This window comes from Chlamydotis macqueenii, chromosome 8, assembly GCF_036417535.1.
Source record: "Chlamydotis macqueenii isolate bChlMac1 chromosome 8, bChlMac1.mat, whole genome shotgun sequence".
NCBI classification, from domain to species: Eukaryota; Metazoa; Chordata; class Aves; order Otidiformes; family Otididae; genus Chlamydotis; species Chlamydotis macqueenii.
The window spans coordinates 28,315,661-28,336,739 of NC_141563.1; the positions used below are offsets into that span (position 1 = coordinate 28,315,661).

The following is a 21,079-nucleotide window of genomic DNA, read 5'->3' on the forward strand; positions in this document are numbered from 1 at the left end:
CTGCTTTGCAGAGGCTGAACGCTTCATCAAGAACACTACCACTGAAACCGAGCATTTTTCAGGCATTTCATGAGACAGAGTGTTTTATGGGGGCAGGTTTGAATTCAGAGTAAGAAAGCAGCTACACACGTGGATTTGCTACTAGCGCAGTTTTAAGTCAGGCCCTGAACATCTGTGCTCCCAGCCCCACGCCCTAGCCATCAGATTACACAAGCATCAGCGAGCAGACCTGACACACTGGCAACAGCCAACTTTCAGATGCACACAACCCCGGTGTACAGGCAGAAATACAAATAAAGGGAGCAGAAAGAAGATTTTGATCTCTAGCTCCAGTGCGGAATGGCTTAATGCTGAGAGGTGTTGGCACCATCCCTCTGCTCACCTCTGAGCCACACCTCCCACATTAAAGAAGAGAAAATAGTGTTCCAACTGCAGTTCCAAATACCATTTCATGTTGAATATCCAACACAGTAACTTCACTGTTCTCAGACAAACCAGTAGAATCTTTAATCGAGCCAATCTAAACTAAACCTGAACCTTGACCCAGACGTTTGCACCCTGGGGTTGCTGACCAAACACCTGATTCAGATAGCAGCATTCATTCTGCGGGACCGAGTATTAAACCACAGCATACAGGTTCTTTTTATGGGGTGAGCTAGGAACTTTCAGGTGTGCACATATCTAGTGAGGCAATAACAGGTCTTGTTATAACAGGAAGCTGAAAACCTTTGGATTAAGTGAAGTAGCTTCCTGGTTAGAAGGCTTCAGTTACTCCTAGCTCAACTACAACAGTTGTTTGTATAGCACCTAAGTATTTGTACAAAGCACCATTGAGAGTAAGACGCAGTTCTAACCCTAATTTGCCTCCCAGCCCCATTCTACTTCTGCGGGGTCAGAGGAACATATATCCAGGCTAAGCCTACAGAATGAATTGTATTTACTGCCCTATGCTGTTCCATTCAAAGCTCTAGAATTAGGAAGTGTCTCCTGGTCCTCCCTCCTCCCCACCTCATACCTGGGTTGTGGTACCCTACATACTCTAAGCAACAGGACAGATGTAGTGGTTGAGTCTCATCAGTGTTTGCACATGGCAGTAAATCCAAGCTCAGGAAACCTGTAGATGTTCTGGTCTACTTCAGAATCTTTTGTAGATTCTGAGTCAGCAAAAAGCGCATGAAGACTCATTTAAAAAACACACAACAGTGTGGAGAATTCTTAGGAAACTATACCAGCACAACCAATTATTTCACTGGGTCTTGCAAGTTAAGGCTTGGACGTATTAAAAACTTCAAGGTATTTTACAGTGTAAAAGCCTGTTTTACACTGGTAATAGGGGCTTTCCAGAAGAGGTTTTCAAGTATTCTCTAGAGTACTTGAATACTTCTCTAGCCCTCCTTGTAAGATTAAGTCTTGCTCCTTTATACACTGTGGAATTATTTAGCAGCTTTCTTAGGGCTCACTCCAAAGTACAGGGCACCGAAAAGCAAACTAACAAAGACCAGAAAGGTAAGGAACAGCAGTATGGCATACGGACACAGAGCACTAAACATTACACCAAGTGTCCTTACTACAGGTGGGGTTTTTTCCTTCCTTCCCTTAATAGGTAGGTATCAGTTCTCACTACTGGGGGGTTGTCTGCAGAACTTCATTCTGCATGAGAAAATTGGAAGGAAATTCTTCCAGGGAGAAGAATAAGGCTTGGACCAGTTCCTGTAGAACCTGACTCATGGAAGCCAGTCCTTTTCACAATAGATTTTTGAAAAACGTTTTATAATAGCTTGCACATTTTAAAAATATAGAAGTATTTGCAAGGGTGGATCCTGTTTCCAGAGAGCTATGGATCTAATTCTTTACCTTCAATACTTTGAGCTCTGAGTCACAACAGATTTTCCCTGTCTTGCATACAGAAGCAGGCCCTTGCTGTTGCTGTATCCAGCAGACTAACATGCCCATCCATTTCAGTGTTTCTTGGCTCCCCTCGCAGCTGGATATGACTGTAGTCTGTGCAAATGGAGAACTGAGCAGAAAGGGAGCTTAAACCCCACAGCCCAGAACCTGTGATGACATAAGGGGAGCACTTTGTAACAGCATGACAAGTCTACTGCAACAGAGCAGCATCCATCCTACTGCTGCTCTCATAACGCTGGCCCAATGGGTTGCTAGAACCAGCATCGTAGAACAGTTTTTACTAGTACCTAGACAGTACTAACCACCCTGCTAGGAGAAATCCCGTGATGTTTCTATGATACACCACAAAGAGCCTTAAAGAGTTTACAGATTTTTATTTAAATTTAAAGAAATCCAGTTTTATATACCTTACTTGACGAACATTAAAGAGCTAAAATCCTACAGTAAAGTAAAATCAGGCTGGCTTGAAGTCAACAGAAATGCTTTCAAGAGCAGCAGTGTTTCTTTCCGTGTCACTGGGTCCAATTCTGATCTAGCCACAGGCACAATCTTACTTTATCTCAAAACAAGTTCTGATTAGAGTGGTTTCTTGCCTCCTTTTTCCTGGGAGAAAAAGAACATTGATCTCAAGTGATTAACAGCACAATGGATCTATCTGAACTGGCTATTAGCACCAGATACACAAGCATCCTTCCCCTACCATGCCTCTAGGACAGCTTTAGGGCATCGATCTTTCCAAAATCCAAAAGGCAACAGCTCAGCCGGACCCTTCCACTCCCACATGAGTGCATTCCTGAGATGAGGTTCGGCCCTCAGTGACCGCCTGGCATGCAGCAATGACAGCAGACTTGCTCTCCCTCACCCAGCAGCAGGCATCTCTGGTTTTTCTTTCTTTAGCAACTCTAGTCCACTCTTTCTAACTCCCCCAAGCAGCCTAGCTTGAGCTAAATCCCAATCCCAGATCAGAGTCACTTAGAAGATGGGAAATAAAAAAGAGCTGGCGATGGAGCAGAGGCAGTGGCAGCCAATGCTGGCCAGGCCCGGGATCGGATGTTGCTGACGTCAAGGGCGCCGAAGGCCGCCGTGCCGGCTCCAGCAGGTAGCTCCAGCTGAGCTGCTCTGCAGAGCCGCAGCGCAGGTCCTTGGAGAGAAAAGTCTATTGATTAAGCTTTGCCAAGGTAATTTTTTTGATGCTTTCTTGACTGCGTAGAATTGCCTTTCAAAAAGGCTACTCAAGATTTAATGGACTTGATTCCCTGAAATTCAAACCACCACCAACACCAAGACAGCTGAGAAAGCTAGCAAGTGTCTGAAGTTTAGCACTGTTGTATTTTTTTCTTTTTTTTTAAATTAAGGTCTCTTTTAGAAAACAGTGCGTTATATTAACCCTGAACTTCTCTTCAAAGTACACTATGACTTCCATGAGACATGCACTTTTCCCAGTCAGGCTTTGAATCCATAACTTCACAAGTTTACATGATGTAAGAGCCACCTATGTGTGACGGTCTCCAATGTCACTAATTCAGGAGGAGAGGAAAAAGAATGCCTTAGGTCTCCATGTGCTACATCCCACATGGCATCCAGTCAAGCAGCCCATTTCTTCTCTGGCTGCAGCATTTGTGTACAAGATAAACCTGCCAGTTAATTAAAATCTAATTTGCAGTTTTAAGGCAGATGCCACTTAGTCTAAGAATGGCTCCATAATATATTTCTTCTAGTATTTTCCAAGACCTGCAGGCCAGTGACTTAAAAGCATAGCAAGTTTAAATGCAGTAATAACTCTGTCTTACAGTTACAAATAATCACAACTACCAAGTATTCTGATAAAGTCAATTTTAAGTCCCTCAGCACTTCCATGAGCTTGTTTAGTAGCCTTCTTTCTGATGCTCTCAATCTACTCTCCTTCCACATTGTGACAAGCAGAAAACAGATCATAGGATTTCTGAGACAGTTACCCAGCTTCAAAAAGGCTGATGTACAGTAGGTAACCTACAAATGGTAATGTAAAGCTCTAGAAAGTGTCATTACTATGGAAACATGCAAGTAATCCACAGTTAGGCCAGCTAACATCTTAATGACATAGTCCTTAGGGACAGAAGGGTTTTCCCTTTGGAGCTATATATGAGGACTTGGAATGAAAATGCAGGCTAGCTTTTTTTTTTAATAAAAAAAAAAATCCCCTCAATCTTTAACTACTCTCTGTAGTCTTACTCAATTTCTTTAGATTTTTTGAGGCTTTGCTTCGAAAATGTTTTCTCCTCCCTCAATAGTCCTGTACTTGTCACTGCTGCACAAGATTCCCTCAAGACACTTGTGAAAAAAAAAGCACATGCTGAACAAAGGGGCTTTTTGCACCTAATTTGAGAAATTGTGTACTATGTGTGCAAGCTGGAGCAATAAGGGACTGTGCTTTTGCAGAGATTTTCCAGCTGACAAAGAGGAGAGTGGTGCGCACCTGCTGACAGCAGCTCATTCCCCACCGCTGGCAGGTAAGTTATCTTGGCAGCTCCACATCTCAGCTCGTCAGTTCTCTTGCCAAGACCCCCTTCGCAAAGTACTGAGCACCAATGCCCTTCGAAGCTGCCCTTCCTCAAAGGGCAGCTAACACGCACTGAGAACTCAAGGGACGGAGGAGGAAGCTACTCGATCGCATTATTGCTGGCCACAGAACCTCAGGCATGCTCACATTTGCGCTCTCCTCCCCCAAAACAGGCGAGATGCCAAAGAGCAAGACATATTCAAAGAACCCAAGTCTTTCAATATCTCATTACAGAAAACAGCAGACAAGTTGGCAGAAAGCCAGGCAGGCTTCCAATGAAAACACTCCCATTATAGCTTTGCTTGTGTTTCTATAAACTTTCATAAAAACCAACACCTCTAAGAAATATTTCAGTTTTGATTAATTGGCTTTTTTGATAAAGATCTATTTTGTTTGAAAACTCCCCAGCTATCCAGTCCTCTCCCACACCTCCAAACCACTGTTTCACCTCCTACAGCCTGCCAGATTTCTGCTGCACTCTGTCCTTCACAAGCATCCACAGCTACTGCACAGGTTAGAAGATTATCTGCTATGGGACCTCTGCAGAATAGTGGGCAACAACAGTGTGTGAAGAAGAGGCTGGCTCAAATTCAGAAGTCTTTTGGGCATTTCACAAGCACCCCTCACTACTTTGCAAGGCTTGTTACTTCACGGGCTGAGACAGAAGAAACGGAAGATGCTCACTGTCAGCTAAACAACACTGGGATCTTTGACTTCTGCATTCTAAAGTAACACAGCATTTCCTCTTCATTCCAGCCTTTGCATGAAGTTGTGAAGCCAAAAAAAATCCCAACTTCCCAATTATTTTCACTGCTTGATGAAAAACTTCTTTCCTTTCAAGCCAGACCACAGCATAACAGCTGCAAAGCTACAACAGTGTCAGAGGTTCCATGACCAACAGGGCTGAGATAACTGTCGCAGAGTTAACATGAGGAGGATGAAAAGGACAAGTTTTCTCTTACTTACCAAGCATAATTAGCATGTCACTAATAAGCTGGATATCAAAGCAATAAGAATGTTTTATAAGTTTTGCCATGTTTTGTCACTCAAAGGTTGTCACTCCCCAGCATCATGTGCTTGGCTCAGTTCAGGAAGGAACAGCTTTATCTGCTAGCCAGTAGACCTAGGCTTTTACCCACTCTTTGGATGAAAGCCAGCACCAGGTATTTTATTGTCCATGAAAATCAGAAATGGTTGATAAGAACGATTGTACTTTATAGTATAAAGTCTAGAAGACCATAAGATAAAAGTAAATATAAAATGTAAGGAGCAAGTAGATTCTCCCTTTTGCTTATTAACTAAAGCTGTTCCTCATCTGCCTTCACAGAAGAAACACCACAGCATGTTTTCTATCCCTCCACACGCAGAGTTTTCAAACTGCTATTAAAAATACTCTTTGGTCAATACATACAAATAGGTTTTTGGATAAGAGTAAGGAAAACACAAACTTCAGCATACAGGTTTTCATTGTGGAAGACTGAGAACGAAGTCAAGCCAGTGACATATTAGGGCTAGGAGATCTACCAAAGCCAAAAGAAAGCCATTTTAAATAAAAACAGCCCAGGGTTGTTTTCCCCAGATACTTCAAAGACTAACCATCCATCCAGGTGTCAGGTACAAACCTCATAGGAGAAGCAATTCACAGAAATGATCAGTGCCACTGAAAAGTTTGCTGCACAAGAGTCTACTTAAAAATAATAATAATGCAGCTGTAAATATATGTGATTCTTACTGCTCTAAGCAGCATTTTATTTCAGCTTACCAACAGTTCTGATCTTTCAGAGCAGTATGTAAAATTGTTCCTCATACAGTACCTGTCCTTGCACTCTGTCAAACTATTTTCTAGTTACCAAAGTAGAAATATTTCAACACCACCTAAATTGCTAACAGAGCCATTGAGATCAAGATCAAAAGGTGCATTTCAAATCAACACTCCAGAATTAATTTCAAGGTAGAAACGTACTCAGAGGAACACTGTTGTATGTTTTCCAAGAATCTTTATCTTGAAGGAAGTTCCACTGAGGCAGAAGTCCCCACACACTCAGTCCTATGCGGTGCCTTCAGCAGAAGCTGAGATTCAGAGGAGGCATGAAGTTCTCCAGCCAGACAGACTCTACAGCCATTGCTCAGGCTGAGATCTCAAGGTGTAACAGAAGAAATTGATTCAATCTTCTCACCCAAGAACACTGTGATCTTCAAAATATTTTAATGAAATCCATTTCACCACAGCAGTTTGGCTTCCTTCACTCTCCAAAAACTGATCAGTGAGACTGTACTGTGCTCTTCAAAACAGAAAAGATCTTAAACATTAATCTCTGATTCAAGCTTCCTTGTATCCTTCAAGAGACTCCTTTTGGAAAAAGGAGATGAATCAGAGTAAAGATGCCACCAAAAAGTCACAGACTTCCAGTTTGACACTTGGCAGTAGTTCCTCAGAGGGCTAACAATCTAGATTCCTACAATGTCCTCAAGATAACTATACAGGGTAGTGCAGCATGAGTACAGACCACCTTGAAAATTTAATTGCAATGTACAAATTTGGGGTGTAACAGACACTAGAACTTACATACAAATATTGTCAATGAACTTCTTATTCATCTTTCCTCTAAAACATTTTCCTGGGCAGGTGTTGGAGTGTAAACCCTATTGCCCACACTCAAAGAAAAACATACCCGAACAGTAAGCTGGGTTCCCTCATAGCAATTTGTCTCTAGCTCCATTGCAGCAGCTCCAGTTTTCGATTCTTTTGTTTAGGTTTTTTGAGGGGAGGGATACAAGGAAGGAAGGAAAGAATTCCTCCAAAAGCAAAGATGATCATGTGCAGCATCAGATGTTATGGATTACAGAAGCTGAAATTTAGGATAAGGCTACAGAAGGTGAAAACCCTGGAAAAAATGGCTCCTGTGGATATTTTTCTTTTATGGGGAAGAGGAGGAAAGTTACAGAGACCAAGTAGTAGCTAATAGAAGGAAATAGGAGGTTTATGTTTGGAAGGAGAAAACTGACCTGAAGTACAAGAGTCCCAGCGTGACACCAACCCAAAACTCAAGTTATTCCATAGCAGAAGAACAAACGAGGGGATATGGACTGATGGTTTTTTTTCATTTGTCCAAACCCACAATTTTTTGTGCTAAGAAACATGACTTTTTCAAGCCTTTCCTAAATAACCACGTGTCAGCTTCAGGGATATCTGATCTTAGAAGAAGGAATATTCCTATGAACTATCATTAAAATAACATTTTTCCAGTTCACAAAATCTGGGCAAATGTTGGAAGTAGGCACAGGTTGAAACAGTTGAAGTATTTAATCTTCTTTTTCAAAGGGGGCTGGATGGAAAGTAGCTATCTCAAGCGTGCCACCAGAGTCAAAGCCAGAGAAGAACCTGGATCCTGTTCAGTCACAGGAAGGCTTCAGAGGACATTGTGCTTCAGCATCAGGATTCACCAGGCAGCTGGTCAGCGTCCAGCAGGGCAGCTGGGGTCTGTTTCAGAAAGGGCGACAACAGGCACAACTTGCACTTCGCTTCTTTTGAACTGCATAAATTCTTATAAAACTCCCTTTATGTAGCCACTTTTATTTAGGACACCTAGAACAGTTCAAGGTAGTGGAATATATTCACTGAAACACTGCAAAACCTTTGTCTATTGAGTGGAGGACACAGCAAAGATGAAGAACAATGAAAGTTTCTTCTGAAGAGAGAACATCCACTCAGATTGTTTGGGGACCCAGCAGCTCATATGCCATAGTTTAGATTACGCGGAGAAGCAGATTCTTGCTTACTTAGCTATTCTGCAGATTTTAACCTGTCAAAAGAAATGAGATAAAAAGCAGAAGAAAAAAAAGAAAATCTGACTCGTTTCCATAGGGGCATTTAGTACAGGAGTAGAGTCTGTTCTTTAAGCATTACTCAGCAACCTACTTTACAAAAACGAATTGCCAAAAATCCAGCGAGAACACACCTATTGCTTTAATGGGGCCAAAGTCTTACAGCAACCTGTTTCAATACAGTTAACAGTCTTTTTGACAATAATAAAACCTAAGCTTTAAAACATACAGAGAATGCTGATAAAAGTATTCTTTATGCTGCTGTTTCCAGTGTTCTCTAGTTCTCTGCCCAAAAAGTGACTCACTAAACAACCAACATGAGATGATGTCAGGCACCCAACTGCTTTTAGTACTGGGCACAGATGTGCATGACCAGCTATGCCTCTGTTTTCCCAAGCTGTAGAGCAAAGATAAGCCCCAATAGCTTCATTCTGGAATAAGATATCACACAGGCAATGGTGAAGACAGAAGTTGACTCTGTTGCTTGGGAAAACGATAGTCCCCAAAGAAACTCCAAGAAGAGTCTTCTTTTAAACAGGTGAGGTAGAAGGAAGTAACACAGTGATTAACTCCTGTCATGCTATACACAAAATTGTTTGGAACAACAATTGCAGAAATAATATTTGCTGCAGGTTTTGCTTTCAAACACGCAGTGAAGATCTTGGTTTCTTCTCAGAATGTTTTCACGTTTTAGTTTGGATAAACCTACAGCTTTACACAACACAGGGCTGAACAACAACATTCTGCAAGCTTTCCCTGCCCAACTATTTCTAAATCATCTGAAAGCCTACTGATAAACAAAAATGTCAGTCTTTTAAAGCAGGCTCTCCCATCTCAAGCAAAGCATCATTTCACTTTATATTAATGATGCTATTTTTTGCATTCATGTATTTAATTGAAAGCTGATGAGTGATATTCTTTAACAGTTAGAGCCATCAAAATGAAAACCAAATGCAAGGAATGCAAAAGCAAGCTTGAAAATGCAATCAGAAATAAAAAATGGTTACAGCAGTCATTAAATGAAGAGGCCAGTAGAGAATCTAGGTGTAACAAGAAAAGAATACAAGCATTTCATATCACTGTCCTTAAAGGAGCTGAGACTCCAATTCAAACTATTTTCCAGGACTGAGCCTTATTTACTCCATGTTTTACTCCCAGTCTAAAACTTCCCTTCTGTAATAAGGTAAATCTCAAACCCTAACATCTGCTTTTTTGGCAACCTGACTTTCAGCAAGACTTAAATTTGCTATGAATACAGTTGCTGCCACAGTGCTGCTGTCCTGATTACATGCATTAGTAGAACTACTAATTTTTTTTTTTTTTTTTAATAAGATGTATAAGAGCAGAACTTTTCTTTGATAAGCTTCTGGAGACAGCTTAGATAAGCTGAAGGACAATACTGACAATGCCATTAAAATTTGCATCTGTTCTCCCCCTGGAAAACTAGTCAAGCATAGACATGCAGCGTTCACCTACATCTGGCTACTGCTTACCACAAACCCCATTTGAGAAACCACATTCAGTTTCCACTGAAACATTGATAATGATACAGCAGGACTGGTATCCGAGTAAACACTGCCCTTGAGAACAGAACCCTATGTTTTCCAAATTACAATTATAGTATTGCTCTCCTAAAACAAGGGTTGTCAAATTATATATGAGAAGAAAATAGAAACTATAATGAATAAATACACTTTTCCCCTTGAATACTTGTCTCACTCATACAATGGTAGTGCTGCTTTTGCAAAGCAGACTAAACTAAGCAGCCTATAGATTATTGCTGCCCCCTCCCTAATTATTAAAAGATTTTGTAGCAGCAGCAGCATTGTTACAGTCAGTCTCAGCACACGAGGCAACGAAAAGTAATATTCCTGAAAGAGACTGTTGGGTCAAGTTATAAACATGGTCTGTCATATTTGGGCCTAACAGGCTTCAAAAAGGTAGCTTTTGTACAGCTTTAGGACAAAGACTTATTTTATTATCTGCTTACAGATTCTGTATCAGTAAGCCTGCTTTAAACTTGTGGGTTTCTTCATAACCCACACAAATGAAACTAACCTTTAATGTGTAGTTGAGCCAAATATCTTTGCTGACATCTGTATCTGAAATCCCAGCGGAACTCTTACTGATTTTCATCCAACTGTGACAAAATGTATTCAGTGATTAAACATTTTGTCATCAACACAACTGATAATATATCCCAGATCTACAGAGGGAAAAACATGCCTTAGTCCTACTAACTAGAAGGGAGGTAGTACACAGGCAATAATGCTTCAGGTACTCTGGGAACTTTTGCAGTTAATTCAACATCCTCCGTTCAAAAACTTGACTTCTGTCAGTAACCACTTCTTGCAGACCTGAACAGATGTTGCTAAAGAAAAACTACATTCAATCCAGTAACCTATTTTCTTGGTTTTTCAGACAGCAAGACCCACAGCAAGAACAAAGATGCGAGCGAACCCCTGACAGCCAGTTTCCTAACACCAGAACCAGCGTGTGATGCTGCTATGGTCATAATACTCTAAATTAAACCTGATTAGAAAGTTTAGAAGCTACTATGTTAGAGAATATGCAATTGATGGTTCCAGTTTTGTCTTTAGACATGTAAAGTTATTTAGTTGCACCTAGTATTATTTGCCATATAGATCCTGCCATGTGCCAGGGAGATATTTTATTATGCATTTATGCGCGCGAGCAGAATGAAAAAGTTTTAAGTAACAGGAATCACCCCATTGGTTGTCACTACTGTTGCTCCCTTACTAGTTGTACTGCGCTAAGGCATGCTTTGCAAGGCTGGCAGAACCAAATCTATAGTTCCACTGTTCTATTTAGAAAAACTGTCCCACTCCTATGTTTAGGATGGATTAAAAGCTAGCAGAAAGCTAGCAATCCATTGTAGCCTCACCCTGCTGGTGCTGGAGTTGGGGAAAGCTCATGTGTGAGAGAGGCATCAACTTTAGGATTATTATTGAACTTTTGAGCAAGCCTTCTAGCAGAGAAGCTTCAGGACCTGCTCTGAGCATCCATTTACACCTACAACCCTGGACAGAAACCATGAGCACACTGATAAGCTGGTGCAGGTGCACTGAGGCCTGACAGAAGCTACAGCTGTGTTGCAGGCTGCCTGCCATCACAGGATTTTATTTCTGTGTTATTATTGGGCAACGCTAAGGTGGGTATTAAGACAGCCTGCCAAGATAAATTAAAGGTCTGCTGGCCCTTAACAAGAAACAGTATCCCCACCCTTGACTTAGAGGTTATGGGTGACATGGCACATTACGTTCACCTTGCTTTTGTCTTCTGCCTGAAGTTTAGACGCACTAAAATGTAATCAGAAGCAGTCACGGGTGATTTGAGACACTTGGCTCCTGTTATCAGTCGATGCCCAGTACTGCAGCATAAAGACCAGCCAGGGATCTCTTCACGCAAGTTCTGTGAACAAAAGACTGCGCTGCCTCCTTTGGCAGCGGGGACACTCGCTGCATATTGTTAGTTTGTATGCTGCTGAGAAAACATATTGCTACCATTGAGCTGCTCAGGCACTCCAGCCACCGTGCGGGGGAATGCTCTACTGAAAACCTTCACAAATTTCTGTTGGAAGTGGGCCAAATGGAGTTGCGGTTGTTACCGGGTGCAAAGGCAGTGACTTTATCCCAAGGCATGCAGAGTGTTTAAGTCTTCCAAATAAATTCCTCCACGCTCCCCTTAGAGATGACCTATCATCCCAGACCAGAAAATGCTTTCCTGCTCCACCTCTGGACAAGGGAAAAAGCAGACCACCTTGGCCACGCTCTCCCTCTCTCCCCCTACAATTTAAATGTTATAGTTCTATGAAATCAGGAGATACACATGGGGACCATCTCATGCATCACTTCCAGCTCTGGCTTTTCCAGTTTAAAAATATGAAAGATAAAGTCACTGAACACTTCAGGGACCAGCATGTAACATTAAGCCCTTTTACTAACTGGTATTTGGACTGTGCAGAGCCTTGATCCCTGACAAGAGGGCTTCAGTGCTGGAAATATAGGCATTATTAATGTCAGAAGTGCTGCTGCTTAATGTGAATTTTCAAAGGCTGTATGGTCGAATTCCTCCAGAAATATTGAAAAGTTGTTTTCCGACCAGTTCACTCAGCCCCTTTTAGAAGCCTCCTCGCATAAGCCATTTAAGGGGCTTTATTTTTTTTTTTAAATAAAAAAACTCCACACCAATTGTTTTAAGTCACCTACAATGGAACACAGGTTTTTGTTCGCTTGATACCCTCTGAAAGTCACAGAAGCACGCAAGCAGATTTGACTGAACTTACACTTTCAGGAGTAACATCTAAAAATAAGTAGTGTCAGCTATGCAATAGCTTAATGAGTAGTGGCCAGTATTGTGTGTCTGGGAATCTGTCCAATTTTTAAAGCATCAGAGTTACCAGAGGAAGTACAGGTCCTTGAGATCCAAAAATCTCAGGATGATCACCTCCTCCTCTTTTAAAGTACCACATACCTAAGGAGAGAAAAAAAAGAGCTCACTGTGCCGAAACAAAGAGACTAAACCACACTTGGAGATACAAGCTATGATTCAAGCACAGATTGAAAAAGCGCGTTTCGAAAGTTTGACAGCACACACCGAACAGAAGATACCACTTAGAAGCACTTACTTGCTATCAATTTCTCTGCAGGCTAAGATTTTTTGATGCATATTTTACTGTACCTTCTGGCTGTACAGATCAGAGACCCAAGAACATAAAGGCCCTTCAATTATCTCACTGCCCTCAGCCTGTTAGACTCTTACAGGTATAGATACAGTTTCACCAGTACCCATTTACGCTTACTTCAATTCATTACCAAAGAAAGGCTCAGCCTCTCCTCCTTGTAAGCCTTCCCTCACTCTTCAGACACAAAGAAACTTTCTGTCCCATCTAAAAACTTCAGGCAAGCAAGGAGACAACGCATTTCTTCATTTTCAGCACTTGGCAATCCATCGGGGGAGAAAAAAAAAAAGTTGCATCAAACCCCTTTGAACAAGGTTATTAAGTGTTATCAAAATAACAGTGCCTCCAGGGATGGATTCCAGCCTGTTCCCAAGTATTATCCCCCCAGCACCAAAACCCAGCGACAACACACACCTCATCTGTCAATGCTGGAAGAGAGCAAAGAGAGAAAAGCATCTCTGAGACTGTAAAAGCGATTAAACTGGAACTGAATGGAGGTAGGTAAATCACTGCCATCAAAGTGTTACAGGCACATAACGGCACACAGGTGAAGAGGCTAATAAAAACGCTCTCCAGAAGTGAATACAGCTAAAATATACGGTTTTCAATAAAGGCTTTAAAAAAAAAAAAGGAGACTCGGGAGAGGGGCTGTGAGCAGCTCACCTCCTCCTGTCTCCTTCCACCTCCCAAAAGGCACCATAAATCGCAGTTACTCTCCCACCCCCAAAAAAACCAGTATTAAAATACTTTTGCCCAGGAGACAGCAGGTTCAAGTCCCTGAAAAGTTTATGCAAGCATCAAAGTTTAACTGTAGGATTTATTTATTTATTTTCACCTCCCCCTCTGCAGATTCCCCATTCCTTTTCCAAATGGGAAAAGTCTGGAACGGAGGACAGGCGGGGGAGAGAAGGCAGGAATGAAAAAGGCTGCGAGGGGCGCGCAGGCAGGCACGCAGGCTTCGGCTCCCTACCTGGAGGGTCCATCTCAATGTAAAATATCAGCTCAGTGGAATAGGGCATCATCACTTCCCTCCAGTCCGTGTCATCGCGGTCCATATCCCACACCGTGTTGTACATCGCGACAGGCAAGTCCCGGCAGGTTTATAAATAAGAGATTGGCTTTCCCGGCTTTTAATGGAGAGAGGGAAGGGGAGGGAAAAAAAAAAAAAAAAAAAAAAAAGACGGAGACGGGGAGAAGCCGAGAAGAATCCACCCCGCTCTAAAATAACACTTCTAGCGAAAAAAAAAAAAAAAATTCAATAATCTTTTTAAAAATTGCAAAATTAAACTTAATTAAAAAAAAAAAACAGCACACAAGCCACCTCAGCAGCTGCCCTGCAGGAACTAAGATAGGTAGTTATATATAATACAATATAGAGTGCTTCTTTTTGTTTAAAAAGACACCTTTCCACAGAAAAGCCACTTTCCTGAATTCTCTCTTAAAAAATCGCCATTTTCGGGGTATTTTTTAAAATACCGGGCTAACAGCAAAACAAAACCCCCACACAAAAGGGGAGGGAGGGTGGGAAGAAGGGGATAAAAAGGAGAGACTGCGAAGCAAGCGGATGAAAAGGGGCGATTTCGGTCTCTGGATGAATTCTTTCCGCCGGCGGAGGAGAAAGGAGGGAGCTGCGGGCAACAATAACGGCGGGGGGCGCGGAGCCCGAGCGGGGCGGGCAGCGCTGGGGGCCGCTCGGCCCGCGGTCCCCGCCGGTTCGGTTCGGCTAGGCTCGGCTCGGCTCAGCGGCGAGCGGGCAGCTCGCAGTAGCGGCGTCGCCCGCCGTGCCCAGCTGGCAGCCCCGCGCAACGCAGGCGGCGGCCCCGAGCGGCTCCGGCCGGTGGCAGCCCCGGGCTCTGTGCGCCGCCGCCGCCGGCCCCGCTCGGTTTCATTTTAAGAGGCTCTGAGGGGCCCAACCGTCGCCAACCGTCTCTTGCCGAGGACGAGGCCACGCCCCCCTCCAGCGCCGCGCGGGAGGGGCCCTGGGGGCGGGGCTTCGCGCCGGCTTTTTAACCCCTTCGAGGAGGACGCAGGGAGGGAGGGGGTCGTGTGAGCGGGCGCTTCCACAAGGCAGAGGAAGGGGTGCGAGAAAAAAGCAGAAGGGAAAAACGTCCCTCTTCACTCCGAGGAGACAAGCTCAGGGAGACAGCCTGGCATAAACTAAAATTCCGACTTTTCGAACTTTTTCCTGGCTCCCTTTTGTCACTTCGGCCGCCTCTCTCACCGCCTTTTCCTAGCGACCCCCCCCTTTTCTGAGGCGAGCCGGGGCGGTGGTAGGTCCCTCGGCTGGCCTGTCGCCAAGGGGCTGCTGCCGCGGAGCACGCGCGGGGGGCGGGGGGAGTCGAGCCCAGTTGCCAGAGCTGCTGTCTTTGTCTGAGGGAGCAGTGAGCGCCGGGATTGGCAGAGGGCTCTGGACAGCTCACCCAATCAGTTGGCGGCGAAGCCGGCCGGCTCGATGGCGATTGGCTGGGAGCCCCGGTTACTAAGCGGGACAAAGAAAGGCGAGCGCGGAGGCGGAGGGGCAGGACCCCCGGCCCTGGCTGGGGTAGCCCGTGGGCTGTGCGCCCCCCGCCGCAGCCGGCCCCAACGCTACCGGTGGGGGAACGCCCCCTGCCCACCTCGACGGCAAGCTGCGGCCACCCGGGCCGGTACCCCACGGCCAGGGCCAGGCCCCGCTTTGGGGATGGGGTCTGTGGGAGAGGGCCGCGGCCCAGGCCCGAGAGGTCGTTTGCTGGCAGGGCCGCTGTCCCCATCCCCGGCTGGGGCCTGGGCTGGCGGCCCCACCGCACTACCTCCCAGCTGCCTGCCCTGCTGCTGGCAGAAACATGGTCTTTCCTCCCCTGCCTTACTTCTGCAGGTCCCTGGCAGCTGCCTGCCGTGAATTCCAAATAATAACCTGAGCATTTCAGAGGGCATCATAACCATCCACTAACTGGAGTGGGACCCCCGGGGAAAGCCAGCACTCTTTCTCACGACATAACCAGAGGAACAAAAAAGCAGAGCAAAAGGCACTAAACCGGATGGCTGCCTCTCCCAAGCTTTGGCATAAATCTGAGCTGCAAACACACCTGAAACTGCACCTCAACCTGCCTCCCAGCCACATCCACATCCTGATGGCCAGACCCTGAGCCCACAGCCCACAAGCACTGGTGGAAGGCAGAAATGCAGCTCAGCAGTCGGCCTCTGTGGCAAAGCATCCTTAAAGAAAGGTAAAATGACAGCTGTTGAGAAGTTAAGGAAAAGCCCTTTCTGAAGACTTCTAACCAGTGTCACAAGGACACATGAGCACCTTGATCTGCTGCGGAGATGTCAAGGAACCTTAGAAAACCTAGCACTGAAGTTGTCTGCTTATTTTTTTTTGCACTTTAAAGCATGGAAGAGTAAGTTATGAATAATTTCTCCTGCTCTAGCATCAGGCAGAAAGCTACTGGAAACATACTCCTGGCTTAGGTGAGCTGGGGAGTGACTGCAACATTGAATAACTGAGAGGCTGTATCCAACGTAAGGGTATGTGGGAAGAGCTGGGCGCAGATGATCTGAAGTTTGCTGATGTATCACAACTTCCATGGCAAGCAATTGAGAGCAGCTCCAGTAATAGAGCTCCTTGAGGGACGGACAGCTGCAGAGGAGCACAGGGCTTTGATTCAAATAACTCACTGTAGATAAATTAAATTTATATCCCCATCCGCAAACTCTGATTAATCCACGATAACCAGATACGATTCCTTTTCCTAATTCTTAAATTAAATTTCTTCGACTGATTCAATATATGAGCTCGAGCTTGCTCAAAATGAAGTACCCTCCTTGGAAGCACACCCCTCTCCCCCACTGAAATTTAAGTTGGTACCGTGGGTACAAACCACCCACTGCCCACCAGCTGTGGAAGGGCTGGGCAGTGAGTGCAGGTGGAGATGTGGATGCTGCTTTGCAGACCCCGTGGTGCTGAGAAATGGGGCTGCTGTCCCTACTGCAGACCCCAAACTTGTATTAGCAGCAGTGGTGAGAGGGGGGAGGAGGAGGCAGGCTTGGGTTGAAATTCATTTTCCCCCTTCCTGCACCTCATTATATGTTCCACCCACATAAGACCTAATTACTTGGCTTTTATGCTGGCAAAGTGGATTTCATCCTTGCTGTTTCCCATGGTGGTTGCCTTCATTTTCATGGCGGCACTGATGGTTACAGCTTATTGATGTTTTCACTTTAGTGATTTAAAGCAGAATACATTTTGTTATTAGCACTGGTTTCTCTCATTGCTGCTTTAATCAAAGATGCAATTTAAGGCAAAGGATTGTGTGTAATGGTAAACAGTAGGATAATGCCTTGAGAGAACAGAATATTAATGTGTTTTTATTTCTCAAAACTGTGCTTATAATATATCCAGGATTACTTGGCTCCCAACACGTATGCATGGGGCTCTCCCTTTCCTACCACACTGCCTGCTTTGCAATAGGGGTGAGCAGTTGTGTGCATGCCAGGGGGGGAGAGGGGGCACACGTGCTGCCTTACACACTGCAAAATCCCCTCTGCCTCTGCATCTCTCCTCCATGGGCACAAAGTCTGAGCATCCAGTGTCACGGCAGTGCCCTCGGAGAACAGAAACAAAACCGGGAGCGTGCCGAGCGCTCAGGGATGCTCAAGGTCTGGCTGAGCGCTAGATCACCCCAAGTTGGGAAAAGCTACATTCAAACACTGAAATAAAATAACAGTGATAACGACAGCGCTTGACCAGGGTCACAGTGCTCGAGAAAGGGTCCTGGTGCCCCACGCTGAGCAGGAGAAGGGCAGCCCTGCTGCAAAGAGAGGCTGAAAGGCAAGAGGCGAGCACAGCGTCTCCTGCCTCCCCGCGTCACCGGCCATGCATTCGCTCGCTTTCATTTCCTTGGATCTGACAATTTGCATTTCAAGGCAAGATTAAATATTGAAGTTTTGAGCACTTCCATGTGCTTCAGGAGGAGCCGAACGGACCCGCGCTGGAACAGGCTGAACACAGAAAAGCCATTTGTGCCAAACTGCTTGGTTTCCTCTTTGCCGAACCACGATAATGTGATATCTGACAGCTGAATGTAGGCCACAACAGGCTTTTATAGTTGGAGGGGCGGAGGAGGGAGGGGGGCTGAATCCACAGCGCTGCCAGCCAAACGTACTGAAATGATGAGAGATTTTTGGGGCAGGCTGGAGACTCCTGGCCACTCCCAAGATCCAAATATTAGCTTCACCGTTAGCACAAGCTCAGGGCCTGCTGGAGGGGAGTTTGTAGAAGATAGAGCTGCGTTCACATCGGAAAGGATGACTCCCTGGCCGGCAGTATGCGCTACACAAAATTACTAGCCTTGCCCTGCACGGACACTGGGATTTGTGGAGTATCTGCCGTAATTGGCGGCCACCTTCCCACAGGGGCAGCCGCATCTTGCAAGTAACAGCACGAGAACAACCAGTTGTGGCAGTTTGGTTTAGTTAACGGATTATTCCTGCCTGTTTCTCACCTCCTGGTGACAAGGAGATGAGAGAAGGCAGGAGCGTTAGTCTGCTTCGGCTCAGACGCTGCCTCTGGAGTCTCAGCGCGGCTCAGCGCGCTGCAAGCGAAACCTGGGGCTTGCCGGCAGAAAAGGTGGTGGGAAAGGCAGAGATTCATCCTCTCTTCCTGAACCAGCGCGGTGCTAGCAGCATGGGGATGGTGCAAACACCATCTTCCCCCTGAATTGTAAATCTGAGCCCCGAAATCACTCCAGAGACTGCAAAGCATTTGCCACCGGATTAAGAGTATTAACCCCTGTGGGGGTAAAGTAGCAGCAGTTTCCCTCCCTGCATCCTCCTGCACCTTCATGTGAAATGTAATGGGTGCTTTTAACGAGGACTGGGCTGCCTCCTCTAGCCTTTAGAGTCATTTTGCATCCTAATAGGCTGCAAAACAGTTGCCTCGCTCCACCCCAGATGCGGCCGCGTTTCTGTGGTGAGGGAAAACTCTGGCAAGTGTGCCGAAGTCGGGTGCTTTGGTTTGAAAATTATACATTGCATCAAAAACTTGTATTAAAGAATAATATGCGGTCTGCAAAAACATTCAAATGAAACACTTATATGTTAGGAAGTGTCTTATTTACAACTGTCGGAGCAGCCCGTGCCCTCTTCCCTCCAGCGTCCACACAAGGAAAGAGGTGGAAATAGGGGCTCACGTACGGAAAGGTCAGAGCACAACCCATGCACACGGAGTTGAGCTTGCGAGGAATCATACATTAGGCATTTCCTAACTTAAAAGCACTTGGCTTTGCATTGTAAACAACATTCTTTTAGCATAGGAAATAACACTAAAAAAAAAAAAGAATAAGATCTTTTAAATAAATGTCTACCACGTAGGTTATTGCAGCTGGACCTAACATATTCTTCAGCAAGATTTGGACTGGCCTTTCCTCACTGCTTCAGAGGTTTCTGTCCCAAAAATCGCAGGAGTAACAGTCGGGGCTGAAACGGAAAGCCGCTCTTCTGCGAGGGGAGAGGAGGTGTGTGGCGTTTCCAGTGAGGCAACGCATGCCAACCCCGTGCTCTGCCCACTGGTGTCCGGGGTGGACATGTCTGCGCCAAAGGGTGCCCGGGGATGGGTGTGCAAGGGGGTGGGCACGAGGGGGTGAGGGAAAGGACACACTGCGCTGAGCTCTGCTGAATTGCTGCTTTGGCAGACAGCACCGGGCCAGCTCTTTAGAAAGTTCACGTTCAGTTATTGTTTTGACAGGCTGCCAAAGTTTTCCTGAGGAATGCAGGCAGCAGAAGGGAAATGGCGATTTTCAAACTTTTTTTTTTATAACTCAGCCAAACCAGAATGGAATTTCCTGGGAAAAGCGAAAGGTACATCTCTAGCCTCAGGGCATTGTCACTGCCAAATTTGTGAGGCTGGCTGCGAACAAGTAGCATCTCCAAAGTGGTGAACACTTGCACGCACTCACGTATGCTCACGCACACTCTTGCGCACGCACTGCAAGCATCTTCTCTAATGGCTGAGTGCTCCCACCCTGCACCCAACGCCCCCAGAAGGCTGACATTAACCCATTGTGCTTAAAAAAAAAAAGAAGTATCCAAAAGCAGAAGACAAAGCCAGTTTGCAGCTGATGAAAGGTTTGTGACTTGGCCTTGGGAGGATGCTCGGGTCCTCTCCCCACCCCAATCCCAGCCAGCAGCCAGCTGTGCACAGTGCTTCAGGGTCCCCACAGCTGTGGGGACACACTCCTTCTCCCCACATACTCTTCACTATGTCAGTCCCAGGGCCACTGGGTATTTTTACAGGTCTCCCTACTCCTAAGAAGGGCAGGAGGTTGCAAGCTCCCCTCTTCCTCCTCCACAGAGGCAGCAGAACAGTCAGGGAGTTGGGCTCCGGCACTGCGGCACCCCGGGGTCTGCGGGGCCGTGGAGCCGGGCTGGGGAGCTGCCAGTTACCTTATATTTTCCAGTACACTAATTTCTCTTGTCATCTTGCCAGTGACAAACAGAGAGAGTTAAACAGAGCAATCCATTAAAGAAGCAGCCTGACAGACCGATTGTTAAGGGTTTCAGCGATCCCCATTTACACTGGCTTGAAAAAAATTTCGCCTTGAGCAGCTCCAATTACAGAATTATCGGACCACACTCCAGTCCCTTTGTGCACTTCGCATCTCTTGTCATCGTTCCAGGCCTCTCTCTATTTAGTCTTGGAAATGGTGAGCAAAATGGAAGGAGACTTGTAACAAGTTCAGATGAATTAGAGGGGAAAAAAGAGAAAAAAAACCCACCCCACACCCCCCTATTCTAATGTCCTAAACCAGGACATTTTTGAAATGTAACACTGTAGAGGAATTTAAAATATTTTTCACTTCCTCTATTCATTGCTTTAATGCACTGGAACTACTTGCTCAGAACTTTTTTTTTCCAAGGAATGTACAATAACCACTCTGTAAATTCCTCAGGTCTGATTTTAAGAGGAACTGTAGAACTTTATTCATGAAGGAAAGAAATAATCCCAATACCTTCCTGCAATAACTCTTTCTTTTTAATAAACATGGCAGTGTGTGTTTTTATCGCTGCCAGTGATGCAAGTGGCAGGAAGAGGAAATCAATGGCAAGCCTAGCAAAGGCGAGGTCCGGTC

At 45.2% G+C, this 21,079-nt stretch overlaps 1 protein-coding gene across 2 annotated transcripts in view; it reads right to left on the reverse strand.

The window, feature by feature from the left end:
• Window positions 1-21,079, reverse strand: part of PIK3R3 (phosphoinositide-3-kinase regulatory subunit 3) — an 81,710-nt gene that overhangs the window by 18,668 nt on the left and 41,963 nt on the right. Inside the window, exon 1 of one of the 2 annotated variants that reach the window (XM_010118728.2) lies at window positions 13,945-14,864. The exons of the other annotated variant lie outside the window; for it this stretch is intronic. Coding sequence (XP_010117030.2) covers window positions 13,945-14,050 — 106 coding nt within the window. The 5' untranslated portion in view covers window positions 14,051-14,864. Of the gene's footprint in view, window positions 1-13,944; window positions 14,865-21,079 lie in introns of those variants that run through there. 2 annotated transcript variants of the gene reach the window in all.